The sequence below is a fragment of the Lineus longissimus genome, chromosome 2, assembly GCF_910592395.1.
Source record: "Lineus longissimus chromosome 2, tnLinLong1.2, whole genome shotgun sequence".
Taxonomy (NCBI): Eukaryota; Metazoa; Nemertea; class Pilidiophora; order Heteronemertea; family Lineidae; genus Lineus; species Lineus longissimus.
Genome location: NC_088309.1, coordinates 6081649 through 6102699, shown reverse-complemented (window position 1 = coordinate 6102699; position 21051 = coordinate 6081649). Strand labels below are relative to the sequence as shown.

At 41.8% G+C, this 21051-nt stretch overlaps 1 protein-coding gene and 1 long non-coding RNA gene across 3 annotated transcripts; one reads left to right on the top strand and one right to left on the bottom strand.

The window, feature by feature from the left end:
• Window positions 1-10197, bottom strand: LOC135503588 (nucleolar protein dao-5-like). 2 transcript variants are annotated; one of them, XM_064797197.1, is made up of 8 exons: window positions 10124-10197; window positions 9667-9781; window positions 6617-9370; window positions 6097-6300; window positions 5867-5938; window positions 5513-5660; window positions 5012-5101; window positions 1-4746 (listed from the first exon to the last, which is right to left on the bottom strand). In XM_064797197.1, exons 1-8 carry the CDS (start codon window positions 10189-10191, stop codon window positions 4613-4615), a joined length of 3585 nt encoding a protein of 1194 aa, XP_064653267.1. In that variant the 5' UTR covers window positions 10192-10197; the 3' UTR covers window positions 1-4612. The 2 variants fall into 2 exon arrangements, with proteins under 2 accessions (XP_064653267.1, XP_064653268.1); XM_064797198.1 differs by having other exon boundaries at window positions 6626-9370.
• Window positions 10198-11174: 977 nt separating this feature from the next.
• On the top strand, window positions 11175-17543 carry LOC135503587 (uncharacterized). Its single transcript, XR_010449924.1, has 4 exons — window positions 11175-11344; window positions 11446-11526; window positions 14286-16290; window positions 16585-17543. It is a non-coding gene; the product is annotated as an uncharacterized LOC135503587 (long non-coding RNA).
• Window positions 17544-21051: the final 3508 nt, after the last annotated feature.

Here is a 21051-nt window from a genome sequence, read left to right as displayed (position 1 = left end):
TTCAACTATCATACAACAAATCATAAAGAAACATGTGATACCAACAATATTTTTTTTGTCATGTACAATGATGAGATATCTAAAGTGGTATTAACATAACTAACAGTGGTCAATAATATCAGCACATTTTTATAGCCCATGTTACAATATTTTTTCATGCCTGTTTGTCACGTTTTTCTTTACTCCGACGTCGTCTACAAATATCGAGAGGGGGAGTACATTGAAAAAAACTGGTGCCAGTATGCATGCATGAGTGGCAGAAGAGCCAATAATAAGTTTGGAATTGCCAGTAATGGCCTACTTTAGACAGAGCAGGTGTGGGTCAGGGTTTTGACAGAGCAAATTATCTACATGCTATTGCGATTTTCCTGATTATGAATCACCTGACTTAGTAAAGTCAAATCAAAGAATGAACACTAAGGGTAGACCATTGGCGCCATATTTTTGGCTCGAAGTTGACATTTGAAAGCAATCAGAACTCGTGAATGCCAATTTCAATGGTGGGAGTCTGTTCTTTGCTTTCCGGAGAACAACCTCCCAGGTTTTAAATGGGCATTAGCTTCATTTTGAAGGAGTTCGAATTGCTTTTGGAATTCAATTTCTAGCCAAAATGGTTGAACCTATGGTCAACCCTTCAAAATGACTATGCTTTCAGTATTTCAAACCAACCAGATTTCAGCCCGATTTCCAGGGTTATAGACATAATGCTCTGGTGAATACAGGCAGTGCTTTATACCATTCCAACTCTGGCGTGACTCCAAAGGATTTGGTGCATTTTTGAGGAGCTTTTCACAACTTGACAGAACTTTCTGGCAGAACAACTGCTGAGATAATGCACCTGGTCATGTCGAAATTACAAGAGGTTATACTATCACTTTAATGAGCCAAGCGCAAGAATGAGGCCAAGATATCCTTGTGAAATATTTCATATCAAGTAGGGTACATTACAGAATACATTTTTTGCAGATAACATACAATAAGTAAAAATGTGTACAGAGATTAAGCACATAGAAGAACCTCTCTATCAAGGACACCCTTGGGACTGTGGCTAAATGCTTTGCTTAATAGAGAGGTGTCCTCATTACCGAGGTGAAAATGTATAGAAACAACCAATTTGGACCAAAATCATAGTTCCTAATACAGAGAGTGTCCTGCTAACAGAGGTTCAATGGTACTTTAAAACAATGTAGGTTTTCTTCAGCAAAAGAACATGTGACATTTCTTCAGTGTGGTCCAGTATTTCTGATACTCTTTAAGTTGGAATACACCATGCAGTCAATACTTCATGCTCAGCCGGGCATTCATAAATTCAGGTGTCAAGCTCTGTGAATGCTCATCAAATAAGAACTTGTTAAAATTGTAAAACACCCATATACCCCCTGATGTGAGGAGTTGCAGCCCAGTCAAACATGTCAAAAGAAATCTGATTAAGCTTATGCTTACAATGGCACGTGATAAAACACCTTCTGGGTCACTATTAACACAACAAGAATTAGGTTATACATGAAAAAAGCCGAAATACATGTTTTTGATTCAAGGGCCTCTTAACCCATTCCAACACTGAACAGCAGCTGAAATGTGTAGCAGTTGATATGACATTTTGCTGATTGGATATTGACTGTACCTTTGCAAAACAGCGTATACGGTACATGTAGCTCAGGGGTTAATGGCCTACTTTGTTTGGTCAAACAATTTGAAAACTGTGTCAATATACTCTGAGTATAAATTTCAACAACCCCATTGCAGGTAGCTTTCATATAACTTGTAATAAACAATTTTGAATTCTAACAATGCATTATCATTTAACTGTGTCAGAGCTCAGTTCCTATTTGCGTTAATGGTTAACTAATGAGCCGATGTTACAGTAAAGAAGGGTAACAACAAATACAATCTACAAGAAGCCAGCAAAGCATTGTTAGAGGAGCATTCCCCAATCACATATATATGTATATGCCTTGAGTCATGTGCGTAATTAAATAAACATTTCACCATGGCAGGGAGATAACAACACAAGACACTGAAAAGCCAATCCTCTATAATTAAACCACATTTAACAATCTTAGACCAGAAATGGTGTCTGATGTTAGACTACGATTTAACTGCCATGGGAATCATGAAGGCCCTATTAGCTTTGAACTTCAGTTGATGTCTTAAAGGAATTCCATGTTACTTCACATTACGACAGCACAGGACTCTTTTAACGAGAAGTCGCCGGCTTTAACCATTGAGTACTGTCGGTATGATAGAAACAAATCGTTGACTTTTTTTATCAGAAGATAAAGCTTACTGACCACACTGACAGCTCTTTCATATTGACATCTGAGGAAGCTAGACAGAGTTGAATTCGAGAATTTGATTTTGAACTGGCAATAATCGCAGGCAATAAGAAATCAAGTGCATAATTATAACAGGGAAACCATCAAAAGTTATAATATCCATGGCGATAAATGCACAATAATTTAACAACATGAAAAGAGAAGACATAGATGGCTGACCAGTAACAAGTCCCTCAAGGCCCGCATTATGCCAGAAACGCATTCAAACAAGCACAACAAGGCCACAAAGAAAATAATGAATCCCTGAAAGGACTCACGACAAGATCACATTAAACTTCTTACACAAGTCACTTTAATGACAGCTTTTATAAAAGTCTTGTTTACCATTGCGCATTCCTGTTTAACCCCCTCGTCCTATTTGATTATGTTCATAAACAGCTAACCTAAGCAGAGATTGCCTATCTTTATTTTTGATTTTCCATTTAAAATCACTTAAGTACAAATTACATTTACATAAGTCACTACATTACAAGCAACTGAGTATTTTTCTTCAGTATCGCTGGGTGGTTTTGACACCTACATATACTCTGTGTTTAAAACCTCCCTGGTTTCATCAAAATGAATCTAATTTGAGCAAGGCCACCTTGCAACGTCAACTCCACTGAAAGTACTTCTAAGCATTTTCAAGTTGACTGACCTCTAAAGAGGAGGTTTTACAAATAATCAAGAAAGCTCAAACAGTCGGCCTGGCAGCCATTGAATGAGGTATGCAGTACCTGCATGGGTTTTTCTTTTGAAACCCAGAACACATAGGGCAAAGAACATACTATCAAGTTATATTACAATACAATAACGAAAATCTTCTAAAAAGACAACTAAAACTTTGATACCAATCTTTTTCACCATCTTAGTATTATCAATGAAGAGGAAATAAAGAATACATTTGTATAGCCTTTATATATTCTTCGCCATAGTGTTGGTCTAACAAATTACAGAATTACATGTACAAAAATTACATGACTTTTCATACAATAGGGTCGGTCTGGGGATGACTGCGCGAAGGAGCGATAAAAATGGCTGCGGCCTCCTGTGATTATATCTGGTGACCGAAAGATCTCTCATCTCTTGGGAAAACCAGTACTGGTAGTCGATGGGTTTGATTATAATCGCAAGTTGCAGCGATCAGCAATTTACGTTGCAGGCACCTGCGATGACCACCTCAAATAATATTTTTTTCCCAGGTTGCAACGATTTAAATGACATGTTTGCGGGGTGCTTAAGTATTGGCACGAGTGACGCCATTTGGTGCTTTTCACTGTATGTCAAGCACACATGTTCTACGACAATGTCCCAGAGTCCTAATTAAATGATAATCTGCAAAAATATGTTACAAGTGCTGATGTTATGTAATACGACATAGGGAAAAGGCATCATCCTGGTAACTGTGGACAGTGAACAGGTAGATTGGTGGGCCACCTGTTGAGGACAAGTGGAAGTAAAACACTGAATTGACCGTTGAACACAAACTGGACAATCTATAAGCTGTCTTCATAAAGAGAATATCAAGTTGGTCTAGTAACAATACCATGAGGACCAGAACACCTGGTTATAACCAACACATCATGTTCACCTAACATATGAAACCTACGCCTAATATATGAGGACCACACACCATGTTCACCTAGCATATGAAACCTACGCCTAATATATGAGGACCACACACCATGTTCACCTAACATGAAACCTACGCCTAATATATGAGGACCACACACCATGTTCACCTAACATATGAAGCCTACGCCTTATATATGAGGACCACACACCATGTTCACCTAACATATGAAACCTACGCCTTATATATGAGGACCACACACCATGTTCACCTAACATATGAAACCTACGCCTTATATATGAGGACCACACACCATGTTCACCTAACATATGAAACCTACGCCTTATATATGAGGACCACACACCATGTTCACCTAACATATGAAACCTACGCCTAATATATGAGGACCACACACCATGTTCACCTAACATATGAAACCTACGCCTAATATATGAGGACCACACACCATGTTCACCTAACATATGAAGCCTACACCTAATATTTGAGCACCAGACCACCTGGTTGAACCTATGCCTGATAGATGAGGGCCAGGCCACCTGTGAAAACTATACCTCACATACAAGCACAAGTGTACCTGGTTGAAACCTACACTATGTACATGTAACATATGGGCATCGGAGCACCTGGTAAAAGCCAACAAATAAGAGTTACAATCACAAATGCAATGAAACTGGCACCATCATTTTTTAACTTAAGCTCTCGCTTAATCCGATGATCCCTCACTATCGATAATGTCCGATAATCTTGAAAACCTCTTCTTAGCTGGCGTCTGTGGTTTCGGCGCAGGACGACTGCTTGTTGTCTGCGATCGACTCCTGGAACTTCTCTTAGAGGTGCCTGTAGGAATAGAACATGATAAAACACATATCAGACTCGGAGGGGCCAGCATTTTCATGGGGCCGTTATATACCAAAATCTGTTGCGCAATGTTATGCAATGTCTATCAAAAATGTGAAGCGGACAGCTGTCAAGTTGACTTGTAAAATAGACACTGCCTGATATAGGTTTCTAAGAAGGCACCAAGTGTGCTATGCATTCTGGGATATGAAAGATTCTGAGATCAGCTTTGGTGAGTTAAGAAACTTTTAACATGGCCGCTTACCTGAATCAATGTTGATAATATTTCCAGCATTCAACTCTGCCACTTCACGTTGCAGTTTCAACTCCTCAGCCTTTTCTAAGGTCGGCCTCCCTGGAAACAAAAGTAACCAAGATAAGATCATCATACCCATACAATGTATAATGTACCAATATACAAGTGTGTAAACAAATCAGCACTGTTTCGTCTTTGTGTCCTTGGGCAAGGCACTTAACCCTACTTGATTCTCCACACCGTGGGAACTTTAACCTGCGATAGACCAGCATCCTATCCAGGGAGAGTGATACTTTGGAAACCGGGATAAGCTTCAGCCGGATTTACTGGTTGTCGGCTCCGGTGAAATGGTGGAATTATGTCATATCATGGACAGAAGTGTGTGCAAAGTAGGGGGCCAATTCCATGATGTCTGACCATGGACAACAAACATCAAAATTGGCCACCCATGTCCAATCTCCACTACGACAAAACATGGTGGCTGGCCTGAAATACCCAACAGCAATATACCTTTCATTCCTGCCTTGTCCAAAGCCTCTTTAAGGAATTTGATCTTCTTCCCCTCATTCATATTCTTCATGGCCCGGTAATGGACAAACAAGCCTGCCTCGCGGTTGACCCGCACCAGGAATTTGTACTGCTTCTCAAGACTGCCACCCTTCAATGAAAACAAATTCAATCATGAATTAAAAGGAGTAAGAAGAATTATCAATGGCTGTTACAAAACTCTGGCATGGCCGACCCCAAGCACGGTTGATGAAAGAGGAGGGCTGAACATGAAGCTAGTGACCTCACCCTGTATAACAAACACTGCAACTCTTGTCAAGAGAAACCAATAGACTACTGATAACATGTTAGCCCTACCTTGTCAACTTTAGCTGCTTTCTTCTTTGGACCACTAGCACTTCCACTCTCCTGACTGCTGCCTTGTGATCGCTAAAAACAAACAAGATATGAAACATAATTCAAGGAAGCAAGTATAGATTAGATTGAATGCATCCTTGGCAGCAGGCATAATATGAGATCACTACTCTTTCTTTTTGATATGATAACACAAAAAGGGGCATAAAAATTGAAAACTGGCACTTGCCTACCTTTCGTTTTCCACCCTGACCACCAGTATCCTTTTTCGTGGCCTTTTGAAAACTTGCCATGTTCTTGGATTGACCTGACGACTTCAGGGGAACTATTTCACTATCTGAGGTATCGATGCTTGTTTCAAGATCACTACTCTCTTGTAATTTCTTGTCCTTTTTTGAGACTTCCTTCGGGGAAATTTTTGTCGTCCTGGAATGATCCTGAAAAGAGTTTATAATTCAAAAATCGATCACAGGCAAAACTGTAGACTGGGTAATGGTTGAGACAGTCTTTGCAATTTATAACTCAGGCACTTTCATGTACATTGTAGTAAACTTAGTTTTAAGGATTATTTCAATCTACAGCAACAACTGTAAAATAGAGTTAGCTTCAGATACCTGAAACATTAGTTGCAGTCAATTTGTATTAGTTACATTTAAAAGGGATGGATTTTTCACTTATCTCCATCTTAACCGAGGTTTTTCATTTTTAGTTGGGTCAAGGAGACAGCAAAATGTGAAATGTGCAAAGAAGTACCTTAATTACCCTCAGTGGTTCCTCGTCAGAATCACTCGAACTCACAGCCTTCCTCTTAAATTTCTGGGACTTGGATTGGTTTGGCGTGCGAATTTTTTTCGGCCTCCGTTTCTTCTGTGATTTCCCAACCAAAGCTTTCAAAATTTCCTCATCACTGCTTAAAGTGAAATAGTCCTCACTTTTCCCGACACCTTTCTCAGCCGAATCTTGCTCATACTTCGTCAGATCAGTTTTCCTAGGAGTTAGTTCGGGTAATTTGTCGGATTCATTGCTAGAACTGTCAAAATACTTTTTTCGAGGCAAGCTGCATTCAGGAGACCAAGGATGATTTCTTTGAGACTTTCCACCTCTCAAGCTGGACAAAGGTTCATCATCACTTGAGCTCTCAAGCACAGCCTGACCTCTCTTTGCTAATGGAGCATGTTTTCTTGGCGACTCACTCTCCTTTGCAACTGTCTCCCATTTCAGTGCCACGTCACCTATGTCAGTGTCACTGCTACTTTCACTAAACTTGTCCTTATTACCTTCAGACACAATGGGACTTAAATCCTTCACTTTTCCTTCGTCAGAACCTATGACAAAGTTTTCTTTCTTTGGTGTCACATCTTGAACATCTGTGTCACTGTCACTTGCACTAAACACTTTCTTTTTATCTTTGGAATGCATCTTTTTCATGGGACCTTTCTTTGGTGTAATGTCTTCGATGTCATCACTGCTGCTGTCTCTCACAACTTTTTCCTGCCTCACAGTTACTGCTTTTCTCGGCGACACTCTCCTTGGTCTTTTATCACTGAAGTTCTTCTTCAAAGGCTTCCCATCCTCATCACTCAAAGTCTCTGCATAACTTTCCTTAACAGCACATTTTCTTGGCGACCGTTGCCCTGATCTTGTCTCTTTTCCTTCGTCAGAACCTATGACAAAGTTTTCTTTCTTTGGTGTCACATCTTGAACATCTGTGTCACTGTCGCTTGCACTAAACACTTTCTTTTTATCTTTGGAATGCATCTTTTTCATGGGACCTTTCTTTGGTGTAATGTCTTCGAAGTCATCACTGCTGCTGTCTCTCACAACTTTTTCCTGCCTTACAGTTACTGCTTTTCTCGGCGACACTCTCCTTGGTCTTTTATCACGGAAGTTCTTCTTCAAAGGCTTCCCATCCTCATCACTCAAAGTCTCTGCATAACTTTCCTTAACAGCACATTTTCTTGGCGACCGTTGCCCTAATCTTGTCTCATCTACAGGATCCTTCGGATCACATTGTTTACTTTTTAACGTAACAGACTCCAGATCTGTGTCACTGTCACTACTCAATATCTCTGCATAACTTTCATTAAGAACAGCACTCATTCTCGAAGACTTTCGTCGAGAAGGTTTTCTGTCTCTTACGAGCTCTCTTGGAGACTTCCCATTCCTCAGCCTGTCTACAGACAATGATTCATCATCACTAGAGGAATGCTCCGCAGAATTCTTAGCACCAATTCCAGGAGAATTCCTTCCCACCAGTACAGAAAGTGGTTCACCATCACTACTGGAACTGTCATCACCACAAACACCAACAGTAACACCCTTTCTGTGAGGCTTCCTCTTTGAGTTGCCTTTCCTAGATCGAACAGCCAGTTGTTCTTTTCTAGGTGTAACATCACCAACATCTGTATCATCACTGTGACTATCATCTTCCATTTTATTCGTCTCCAGGCTATGACCACCAAATTGACTCATTCCTTTGACAATCTCATCCGATTTTACTCTCGAAGAATTTGCCGCAGATTTATTCTTATAGAAACTGACAGCCGAGAGAAGAGAATCCATGTTTAGTTTCTGTAGAACAATTCTACACTCCTTCCTTTCTGTGCCAACAAAATAACCCATCGGAACCTTCTTGTCATGGTCAACACTTTTCAAAGACGTTTTTGATTCTTCAGCTGAAGATTTTTTAACAAGGTCTTTACTCGTTTCATCTGCTTTCTCTCCTACAACTTTTTTCTGCTTTCCTTTCGACAAAGGTAATAAGATCTCGCTCTGATTTAACTTTCTGCTCCCCTTTCCTAGAGGCGAAAGCAAAATTGTGTCACAACCGTCCATCTCAAAATCAGTATCATCAGATTCAAGAGCCACTTTTTTCTTCTTGATGACTGGGCGCCACTCGACGAAGCTCCCATCATTCGAAACATCCATATCGGACTTTGGAACATCACCCTCCATCTCATCAACTGTCTGATCCGCCCCCTGACTGCATCCCTCAACATCAGTGTCCTCATCATCCCCAATATCCGTAACCACCTCGTCACTGCATCCCTTATCAATATCGCCATCACTTTCTTCTTGCTGATCAACACCACAACTGACCTCAGAATCTGAACCGTCATTCACAATTTCAGCCATGATCAGATCTGAGCTCAGCCTTTTCTTTGCCTTGCATACCCTTGGTGAGGTTTTGCGCACAGCAGGGGAAACCCTTGTTGGTGTTCTCTTGCGAGGGGATGATCTTAAGGCCATTCCCCTAACCGGTAGACTATCGACATTATCTTCCCCTTTACCCTGAAGCATATTGACGGCCTGTTCTGCACTCATTCTCTTGGGTTTACTTGTCGGCCTTGTTGAAGAGTTGTTTGCTGTTGTAGATGCTACCTGGATTCCCTGATGTGGCGATTCCCAACTCTGCTGTGAACCGCTCGTTCTCCTGTAGCTGGAAGTTTCAGGTGGTGACGTTGGAGCACTTCCGTCATCTGATTCTGTTGGTTCACTACCAGGAAACTGAAATAGATAAAAATATCATAATAAGTTTCAGTGGCTATAGGAGAAAAGTTACACATTGACATATTAAAAGTGCGAAGTAACATGGTTATTTTACCAAGTATGAAGACAAGAGAGGAATAAATTAGTTTCCACTGGCCTTGCCCTCAATAGCAACCATTCCAAATGGTTTGGGGATCGATTGCAATTAATTATTAAGCACCGTGTGATTAAAGAAAAACATATTGATTAAGATGTTCTTTTGAGTTGTTCTTTCTTCTCTCATCTCTACTTGATATAGTTTTTTCGAAAGCTACCTTTTCTAACTCTTCCAAGACAACACTTTTCATTTGCAACTTCTCCAACTTGTTGAAGCTATCCCGTCCAGTATGGACCAGATATTTCTCCCGAAGGGTACGCAGGGTAATCTCTCTGAAAAATTACAAAATGATGCATCATTTGACATTTATCCGTCAGGTTTTGGCGACTGCCATGGAAATGGAACTGACTTGCAGAGTGTCCTACATGTCTGATACCATAGTTTTTCATCCGAGTCAGATATTCCCCTTTGTGGGCCTAGAATTGGACTTTGGGGGAAAACCATTTTACTGTGAACTTCCTCAAGTTCCTGTATCATAATCATCATCATGGCCTTAGTTCGCTTTATTTATTCGGGTTCATTCTACGTGTAGAGTTTGAATCCCATATCATTTGGTATCAAAATGATCAGTAGCATGTGGGCTACTAAACCTGCTATAATATGTAACAATTTACTTCATATTGCATCCTTTTATCAGCAATGTTTTCACAAATTCGCGAAACGGGGTTGAAAACTCCGCCATGCTTTTTTGTCGTCAAACTTTAAACTATCGTGATTAATTCCACTTCTACCGGATCTTCTGGTGTCTTCGGAATTGTCTCCGACGACCTACATACGGCTGTGCCTGGGTTTCGCTCATACCCTTTTTATTTGCATCTTGGGGATTGACGGCCGATTGAAATGGCCAGCTTTTCTTTATACTGTAAACTGCACCAGGAACCGTTTCGACGTTGTGGCGCCCGGGACTTGTAGTTTGTCTAGTTCTTGGACCACGGTTGCTAATTCACTTTTTGTCTGTGCGCGGTATAGAGGTTGACACAGCTCAATAACTGCAGACTAGACACAGCTAGAGCAGTGAGAGGATGAGCGAATCATCGACTAACAAGGTTAACTAGGTGTGTTCGATGTGAATGCAGATGTCGCCAAATGATGAGACTAGATTCATTTACTGATGCTGGTCGTCAGGACTGGTGTCTCACGTCACAAACAGCACACTAAGGTGTAAAGAGTGGGACAACCCTACGTAGTCCGATCATTGGAAAAGACTTGTTCGTTCTGATGTCACGAATGACAAGTGAGAAGTTAGGAATAGAATATGAGAAAACTATGAAGTTTTGTATTTTTTGGGAATTTTTCCCCCCAAAGTTTTGGGTGTGGCCACAGCACAGAGATTTGACCAGCCATAACTCTCAGCTAGACAGGCGGAGCAGCATAAGCTATCAATTCATGTGAGCGCACCCAACACACGCGAAAACGGACCACTTTCAATCGCTCGGTGCGCAAACTTGACCTTGAATTAAAAAAAAATTGCAAGTGTGAATACTACTGGCTATAAATTTCAACAATCATGTAACGTCACGTAGCCTCGTTTAAAAATACCACAAAAGCCAAGTTTCTGCGAAGTTATGTCACTTGTTGTCCAACTCCTGTTCATCCGACCGTGACCTCAGTATTAGACCAATCAGCTTTCTATCGTGAGCATTTTCGTGTATCCGGGTCAATGAATTTGATTGAAAATCACAATTTGTATAGATGAGTGGTTTGGTAACCTCTCTGACGTAACGTACTCAATACGGGGCGTTGACTTTGGCTGTGCTCCTGGTATGACAGACCGGTTTTGGGAACACAAGCGTTCAGTTGTGTCGACGCAAAGTCGAAGCACTGGTTCAACATTGGTGAGTTCAGCCTGATTTCTCCACAACTTTTTCTCCCCAAATTTTGCGAATATTGTCTGATACAATGTACAATCTTATCATATCATTTTCATTTCTTGCAGACGCCAGACACGTTGTCCTGTCTAGCACACCCAATGCTGCCCAACCGGTTTATCACAAGATACGACGTGAACACCACCATGGTGAGTTATTTTTCTCTATCGAAACTTCCTTGATCGCACATACATGTATTCTTTTGAAACTTCTCATCTCTGCAGCAGTGGCGGATCAAGAAATTTGGGAAAGAAGCGGGGGGGGGGGGCGCTGCTCCACCAATGAGAACTCATGATAGAGCCGAAGGTGCAATCCTGAAAATGAAGGGGAGAGTTCTTGAGGAGAGGTGCCCTAAAATATCAAAGAGGGATGATTCATGCGGGACCCCTAAATCCGCCACTGCTGTTCTGAATATTTCCACACTCGGCTTAGCTGACCTTTGAAAGGAGGACACTGTTAGCCCATACCCTATCTATGGTACTATATCGTTCTGGCAGCAAGAAAATGAGACGATCGGTCATGTCTGCCATGTTTTATGACGTCACACGCCACGTGCTCATAACACATTCTATCTCTGAACCAATCGGCCCTTGATACTATGACATGTGATATGTATGATGAGGACCTTGACCAGATCAGAAAGATAAGGCATACAATCGAAGTAGTTCAGAGACATTTACATGAAGACATGGCAGAAATTACCAATCGTCTCGGTGATCACTAAATCCCAAAGGCCAGAGGGAGGTAATTATAATATGATCTCCACCGCCCGACCCGATGACGTCAGTACCGGAATTCCGGGTGGCAACTTCGGAACGAGTTTACAATCCCCGATCACACCCCAAAAAAAGGTCATCGGTTGACTAACGAAGCACGACTGTTCAATGGATTTATAGTTGAATGCGATCAAACTACGTCATTTCCGATCGGGGATTGTAAATTTTAACCGCAACGTCTAGCTCATCGATTACTTCAGAACTGCCATTGTGATGTAAATACTTGGGGTATTTCCCACCCGAAATTCCGGTAATGACGTAATCGGGTCGGGCGGTGGAGATCATATTATAATTACCTCCCTCTAGCCTTAAGGATTTAGTGATCACCAATCGTCTCATTTCACCTCTGTGCTGCCAACTGTGCGACGATCGAGGATCAATCGGAGATCAGCATCCCAGAGCTTTGATAAACCCTGCCAGTTGTTCCCAGGCTTGTGTTATGAAATGACCATGGTTTAGTGATAGGCCTACCCCCTCTTGTATTCAGCGGTATCAAATGGGAACCGTGGCATGAGATATGGTGGTTTTTCCTACAAAAATGGCTTCCAGTAGAACCGTGACTTCTCAGTCCAAACAGGAAAATTGAAATACATCATTGAACTGCAATAAACAGTGCACAAAAACTGGGTGTAACCTTAGGCCTGCCTGAATTTCACAGGTCATGTCCAAAACTGCCTCGCACACTAGCGAAAATCGTTATTTGAGATAAGTGGCGGCGCATGGTGACAAGCAGAGGTATTATCCTCCTGGCCAGGGAAATCCCACGCCCAGGTTGTCCCTTTAAAGCTGACATGCGTGCATAAAAACCCTAACGGCCAAATTAGAAAAGACGGAAAGGATGAACTGGCGAGGGTTCCGAGTTCGAACCCGCTCGAGGAATATTTTTTTCTTTTTTCCTTTCTCTGTGACCTGTCTCGTCAATGAACTTGTGTTTGTGCAGTCAAGTGAGACCTGTCGCTGGGTGTCTATCATGTTTCAAGTGCAGTTTGTCTTTTGGTGGTCGCGCGTTTGTGTTTTCTATCTTTGATGTTTGGGTTTTTATGCATGCATGTCAGCTTTAAGCATGTTTTCGCGTGGTCACGAAGATGATAAATGTGAATAATGACACCAATGCATTGGCCCTGCGGTCACGTGGTGGCTTTCAAAGATATCCTTGTGCCGTCGGTAGGAATCTGCTGAAAGCCGCAGCAAACCAGCAGCAAAAAAAGACTAAGGCTATTCAAAATCTCTTTCGGAAGCAGTAATAATCTCGTCACCATTGAGTTTTACCTATAGCTCCTATACAAATATAAAGATGGTGTGCGAAGGTAAATTTCGGCCATTTTTTACCATTTAAATATCTGACTGTATGCGCCTGCTTAATCGCCCGCCCGCGAATTTTTTTCCCTGAACCTTTCGGGCAGTATACAGTGTACATTTGTACACAGGTTCTCAGCCAATCAAAATCCGATAAATCTGTGTCGTCATCGGGGCGTCATCATGAAACTTAGAAGTAAGCTTGTATTGTTTTGTGCTTTGTTAATCAAATTTGAAGCATACAGTATCAAAATATACTGGAGGAAGACCATACACACGAGGCAGTATCGAAAGACAAGTCTCATTGCAGAGAAACATATACCTACTGGATGAAGACCATTCACATGAGACAAGTCTCATTGTATATTCATGCTCAATATGATATCCGAAGGACTATCCCTTGGATCTTGGAGATGGGCTATTGTTATTGTCCTTTCTGTAGATATGTTGCAGGCAGCAGAAATAACTAAAATATCTAAAATCTAAATAACAAGGGAAAAGAAACGCGTTATAAAAATAAAATATAAAAAGAGTAAAAAAGAAAAAGAAAAATGTTGTCCACAACCGGATTCGAACTCACGATCTTTGGATCGAACATCGTATTCTGCCATTTCTGAAGAGCGCTCTACCAACTGCTCTAAAGTTTCTAAGACTTCTGACGTAATGTATTTGCCGAAATCTGATTGGCTGAAAGTCCCTGTACAAATGTACACTACAGTGCCCAAAAGGTTCAGGAAAAGAAAATTCGCCCGCCCGCCCTTTTCAGATAGACAGTTAGCCCATCTATCACTTCGATCTATCTTCGTAGCTGTCATGGCCAATACTTTTTCTTTCAGAAGCCCCGACGTCCTTTGAACTTTCAAGAAATGGTTGGGTTTGGTCAAGGGACTGGTATTGGATCTGATATATTATCATTGTTGTCACACCTTTTCGCTAAACATGAGGTCTTGAAAATGCTTGGTATTGCTCCTTGTGAGGTGTTACCCAACGTTAATGACGCCTGTCTGTATAAGTGGTACATATTTGACACCTATGGCGAAGGATGAGCCAGTTATTTTCGAGTTTGTACTTTGGGTGCATCTCGTTCCTCGGGTTGCATTGCGCCCGCGACCCCATAGGAGTTCCTGGTCTTGTCTCTTCGCCCCCAACCCCGATAAACTCTATGTACCGTGAACGAATGCTCATCAGGTCGACAGTTATTTGACGACGTAAATCCATCCATATTAACTGGCGCTGCGGCTGCGCTCAATAGACTCCGTTGGGGAGTCTGAGCCTGATAGGGTGTACCAGTCCAGCCGGTTATGTACGGTTGGTATGCTCTATGATATGGATCTCCAGCCACCTGTCAGCTAGGGGCAGACCCCAGTGTCTCAACCCTGGGTCTCAGAGGCGGTAACTTCTAGTCAGGCAGCGCGCTATGTCTGGTTAGGCGACATGGGTTACCAGGGCATCCACAGCCAAAATGGTTTGCACATGGAGGTCATCGCGACCGACTTGTGAGGGGGAAGAAGTGATGTCCATGGCGGTTTCAAATTGATCTGATGACCCCCGCGTCTTCTGGACAGGGAGGGGTTCATGTGGCCAAATCCTGTCAGCTAAATCCTATCGTTAGCATCGTTCGCGGTACATGGAAACCAAGGGCATGGAACCCTTTTTGTCTTGGTTTGATTTCTCTTGAGGATTTCAATGATGATATATATATTTAGATCCACAGGTATAGTCGGTACATGTGGCGGCTCGCCACATGAACATTTTAAAAAAATTTTTCGAGCATTGTTAAAAGTTATGAGAATAAATTTCTTCTTTGGACGAGTTTTTTTTTACCAGAATGACAATCAAAAAGTTTGTCACTGAAGAATTTCCCCATCCCCCACCCCAGCCCTAGAATAATATACAATAAATAGTATCTTTGGACTGTACTGGTAATATAGGTCAGTCACGAAAAATAAAATATATATTGGACTGTACTGGTAATATAGGTCAGTCACGAAGAATAGAATATGTATTGGACTGTACTGGTAATATAGGTCAGTCACGAAAAATGAAATATATATTGGACTGTACTGGTAATACAGGTCGGTCACGAAGAATAGAATGATATTGGACTGTACTGGTAATAGAGGTCAGTCAAAAAAAGAAATATATATTGGACTGTACTGGTAATATAGGTCAGTCACGAAAATATCTGAAAGTCTGTGCCCCATTGTTGACGAATATAATATCGTGAGGACTTTATCAATAGTCACGGTCCCTGGCCCCTCCCACATAAAAATCATTAGCAAGGTCACTGCAGGCAATAGCTTCAGCATTGTTATTGTATAAACATGTCTTAAACATTATAAACGGCCCTATTTGTGGGGTTACATTGGGCTCCTGCTGGGGTAATGATGTCCATGTCCGATTCTGCGTTTTGTGGACTTGTAAATCAGTCCAGCAGTGACATTGCGTTTTGTGGACATGTAAGTCTGTCCCGCAGTACCAAGTTTCACCCCAGCAATTACCAATAAGACCTGCACGTGACCTTAAAGTAAATAGCTATGCAAGTGTGGTCAAGACAAAACGCGATGTATGCATTGGAAGAAGGAAATCTGCGAAGAGTAGCTGGAACTGTCTGTCCAGCTCTTGTTTATGAAACATGCAATGGGCGATTTGAAAGACGTCTCCTGAACAGATCGCCCATTGTTCACTGAAGCAGCATTCGAATTGTCTCCAATTTTTTTCAGGTGGATTGCTCCATCTCGTGTGGTTTCGCTGTCCCGTCCCACGAATCGAGCCAACGCGACCGAGGCCACTTCTGAGAGATAAATATTCAGGATGCCAGATTTGTGGAACACAATTGAGGTAAATGAGATGAAACTCGATAAGCTGGCTACAGTTGATGAAATGAGGCTTTAGGTCCGTCATCATGTGACTGATATTGGGACAAACCCGAGGCAGGTTGACCACCATTGCCTGACAGTTCAATTTAATTGATTCATCTTATTTGTGCCAATGAGGATGTCGCAGACGTAAACATGTGTATGCTATAATAGAAAATTTTTTTAAAAAAGTCATGAAAAATGATCAAATACTTCAATTTCTTAAATTGTATATTTCAATGTTTCTTGGTATCTAAATCTTCCCTTTCTATTCCAGGCCAGTAGTCAAGAACCATGATCAGGGAACAGCAGTTCCCAACGGAATTGACCCTTTTCTTGTTGTAATTCATGCTGTTGGCTCAGAATGGGTTGACACTCGCCTGTTTTCGACCCTGAAAATTAAACATCGAACATTGTTGCTCTTTGTTAAAAGTGAACCATGCAAAATATGTGCTTATTCCTGAAATCAAAAGCACTTCATGTATGTACTCGCTGATCCAGAATATTGCTATTTCTTGTTCCGTTTTCAATGTGGCAATCCATTTACCGTATCTGAGCTATTTCACAGCACAAGAAGTGCAACATTACAACAATGGAGCTATTTCTTGATCACAGCAAAAATGTGTTTCTACATTGTTTTACTCAAATGATGCGTGGATGAGCCTTATTGACATATTTGTTTTCAAGAGGAATTGGTTGTAGGTTTTCTTTCTTTTTTCTTAAGGCAGGCCTAATTTAACAGAAGGCCTATATTTTAGGTAGGATATTATTTATACTATAGGCCCATATCAGTTTTGAGATCAATTTCCTCTTGAAGACAATAAACGTCAATCGAGTCTCTGCACCATTTTGATTGGGCGGTTTTGGGCTAAAATACAGTACAAGAGAATGCTCCATTGATGTTAACAGAATATGTCATTGTTTTGGTCAGCAATCAGTTCTTGCCACCTTGAAAGCGGTCACGGTTACTTACGACTTGTACATTGTTCAATTGTTATTATCTATTGTCATTTGCCTTTGCCCCCCCCCCCCCCCCCCCCCCATCCTTATCGACACTCACAGTGCACCACCCTCCATCCCATGCCCCGCATGCGCACTGACCCAACATCTGATCCCTTGACACGCTTGCTCAAGCGGCTCAAGCGGCGTCAGCAGTATCAACGTTGTGTTATTGTATTCCAAGTTTTGCATTATTCATATGTATGTACTTGCCAAATAAATGTTGTCATATCATAACCTTCGTCTCTTGTCCTTCGGTCAATAAGTGTGCGGATCACTCCCAACAAGTTCGATTAACACACTACACTATCTTCACGTGCAACAATTTACGGTCAGCCTTTTCTGATTCCGCATGCCGGCCACTAATTCTAAGTTTTGTAGTGTATATTATATACTTGCCCAATAAAAGTTGCCATATCATCAGGCTTTGTCTCTTGTCCTTCGGTCTCTCAGCGTGGGGGACACAATCGAAAAGTTAGATTTATGCTCTTACCAAACGACACCAAATGCACCTTCCTCGCCAAAATACCTCACGCCTGCGGACAAGGAAGAAATAGCCCAGAGTCTGTACCGTAACTTAATTTGCATCCCGTTTCAATCCAGAATGACATATCATCAGCCTTTGTCTCTTGTCCTTAAGAATCTCAGCGTGGGGGACACTCTCGAAAAGTGAGATTTATGCACTTGCCAAATGCACCTTCTTCACCAAAAATACCTCACGCCTGCGGTCAGGGACGAAATAGCCCAGAGTCTGTACCGTTACTTAACTTGCACCCTGTTTCAACCCCGAATGAGATGGCCAACTTGTATGTAAGCAGTTGACGATCGAGAAGAAGAGACAGTTTTTCCAAGCCTTGCGGAGACCAACGTCTATGTATGACGACAGTTCTGAAGAGCTCTGTCTGGTTTCCTTTTATCTGTATAGTCCTCATGGTATCGATGATTGAGCCGATTTACGAATATCGCGTAACTGAACTTAAGCAGGATTTCATGACACCACAGGCCATCCTTCATACATCATCGCTCGTGAGGGCTTGCGAAATCTGCCTAGATTAAAAAATTTTACTGACAAAGTCCCATTTCTCCACTACTCACGAAAAATAACTGGCGCTCAATGTGTGTATCTATGTGTCCCTGGCGTTCGTAGGATGTGACATTACAGAGCGTCCGATTTAGTCTCGTAAAGAGACGCGAATTATTCCAGGACATTCAAACTTATGTTGTATCCTATCCTTACGATGTATGGTTATCCCTACAGAGGTGCTAAAAGCCCTGTCTCTTTAGTATTGGATGAGGCATCCTGCAGACAGTCCTCTGTACGCTCTTGAGAGAGACACTGACACCCCATCTCTGCCCATAGTAACCCGTGCTTAGAGTAACTGGTAAACCGCAATCGTCACTTGAAGACAAAGCATTGCTGGTGTTTATTCATATCATCTCCTCAAACACTACTCGGGTACTTCTTGGGTGGTACCTGATACGAGACAACTAACTGAGCTACAACTAACCTGAAGTGCTATTTGATAAGGGCACATGAGCTGTGTCCCTTTAGTTCGAAGGATGTGACACCTCACAGTGTCCAATGCAGCTCCTTGAGAGAAAAAGACACCAATACATTCACAGGACTTTCAAACTGCTGGGAGCGTCCCTACAGAAGTATGGGCAGTGAAGCGGACAACCCTGTTCCTCCAGTGTTAGTCTTGGTGGTAACTGATTTGGCATTACCTGGTATGGGCAACTCGTCTTGCGAGGGTGCAGATCGTGTGTCCCTTGTACTTCGAAGGATGTGACATACGACAGAGTGTCCAAAATGCCCTGAACTAGCAGCCATGAGGGAGGAGTTCTAGCCATCTGGAGCACTCAGATCCAGGACCAGTTTTATGATGACCAGAACACTTACAAAAGACGACAATATGTTGACTCAGTGACCCTCTCCTATTTGCCGCATCGAACTTGACTATTGACAGCTTCTGTTACCAATGGTAGTTTGTGTGAGTTAATAAACCCGTCCTCCATCAAGGAGCTTTTTTTTTATTTGCTCGAACAAGTCAGTCGCTCTTGAATGACTCCTGTGCAGTCCATTTCGTCATCCCGATCGTCTTTCCTTATTGGACGACAAGACGAAGCCGGTCCACTACGTCCGGAGTGGAGAATTGTCACTGAGAAACTCTAACCCATGTTTGAGTTGTCCAAAGGACAGTGCAGCGACGATGCTAGTCGGCGAATCCACGATCTTTGATTGTGGACTACACTGGTTCTACTTAATCTAGCATGTGACGCAACTCATAGATGCATTAGCTCTTTTTGCTACTGCTTCGGTCAAGAACTATGTTTTGTCATTGGAGAAGTATACTGCATTTCCCTAATATATACTATCTATTGAAATGTACTACCTGTATACTATATTACTACAGCTCCATGATCAAACTATTTCCTTCACGTGGATCACTCAAGACGATTTAAGGAACGTTCTGAGAAGAAATTTAGGAAGAAAGGGTGATTGGAGCATATTTTCGCACTATTCCTCTAATGGCGAAGATTTACGTAAGAAAAAACAAAGAAAACAGATTGAATATTTAGTGCCAAGGATAAAATCCTATTTTTACAAAATGGCAAATTAGCAACGATCAACAACGTTTTGTCACAAAGTGATTTGAAGAGTTTAGATACGAAAGCCGAAAAATGCAGTACCGGTGAAAAAGAGAACTGTTGATGGAAAGTGAAGCTGACAATACCCCGGATCAAACTCTTTAGCAACTGGTATCTAATCTCCAGATATGGTATACTGCGGACGCAGTGGATTGACTTATCAGCTCCCCATAGGGAGATTATGTTCGGGATGACGAATGGACTGCCTCGGGGGTCTAGAGTTAATGACCCCCTTTCAAGTTTGCTATCTCTGTATCAAAGTGACCAATGAACGTTGTTTCTTGTCGACTATTCTGCGAATCCAGGAATCTTCCTTGTCCTCATCCATTTATGTCCGTATCTCTTTTTCGTTTTCCAAAGCGGAGTATGCACCATAAGCTTTGAGCTGGCGGGACTGCTTTAACCTTTTGGTATAACCTCTCTTTTTCGTTTTCCAAATCCGAGTGGAGTAAGCGTTGAGTTGGCTGGACTGGTTTTACCTTTGGTAACCTAGCTTTATGATATGTCGAATGCACTCATACAGCTAGATAACCAAAGAGAACACCACCGCCGTCTTTGCGTATATTGGCGCCGGTCTGTGTCGTATCTTGAAAACGAGAAATTCTTTCCTTTACATCGATCGCCTTGCCTAAAATATTCCTAAGCAATATCAAAAGTTATCATGGATAGGCCTATACGGTCTTGATACATGTATACATAGTTTTCGATGCGCTTCTTCCGAAAAATCTAATTGCTTGAGGTCGATCCATGACGATTTCTGACCGAAACAATTCAGTTTCCGTATGTGATGGTCTAACATCCGACTTTTCAAAGCAGAGTCAATTTTCCTGTATTCGTGGCCTCCTTCATTTTGCACTCATATGTGCACACAATGTCAAATCGCCACTTTGCTCAAGCAGAAATCAAGTAAGGCTTCCTGTCAGATGACAGGTTTTGACCAATCAAAAACCCCGTATGTGATCATGGCTGTGCTGTCCATGCCTGAGCATGATAGCTCTCTTCTGATTGGTCAATACCTGTCAGGAAGTCACAAATTGCTGCTGGAGGAAAGTGGTGAATTACCAACCACTTGTACATCAATCAATTCTTGGTTACA

Excerpts from the sequence above, each read along its gene's own strand:
- LOC135503588 (XM_064797197.1), bottom strand. The coding sequence starts at position 10,191 with ATGGCGGAGTTTTCAACCCCGTTTCGCGAATTTGTGAAAACATTGCTG. Across the intron at positions 9,371-9,666 it reads TCTTGGAAGAGTTAGAAAAG|TTTCCTGGTAGTGAACCAAC; the intron begins GTAGCTTTCGAA and ends TATCTATTTCAG. Across the intron at positions 4,747-5,011 it reads TATTATCAACATTGATTCAG|GCACCTCTAAGAGAAGTTCC; the intron begins GTAAGCGGCCAT and ends CTATTCCTACAG.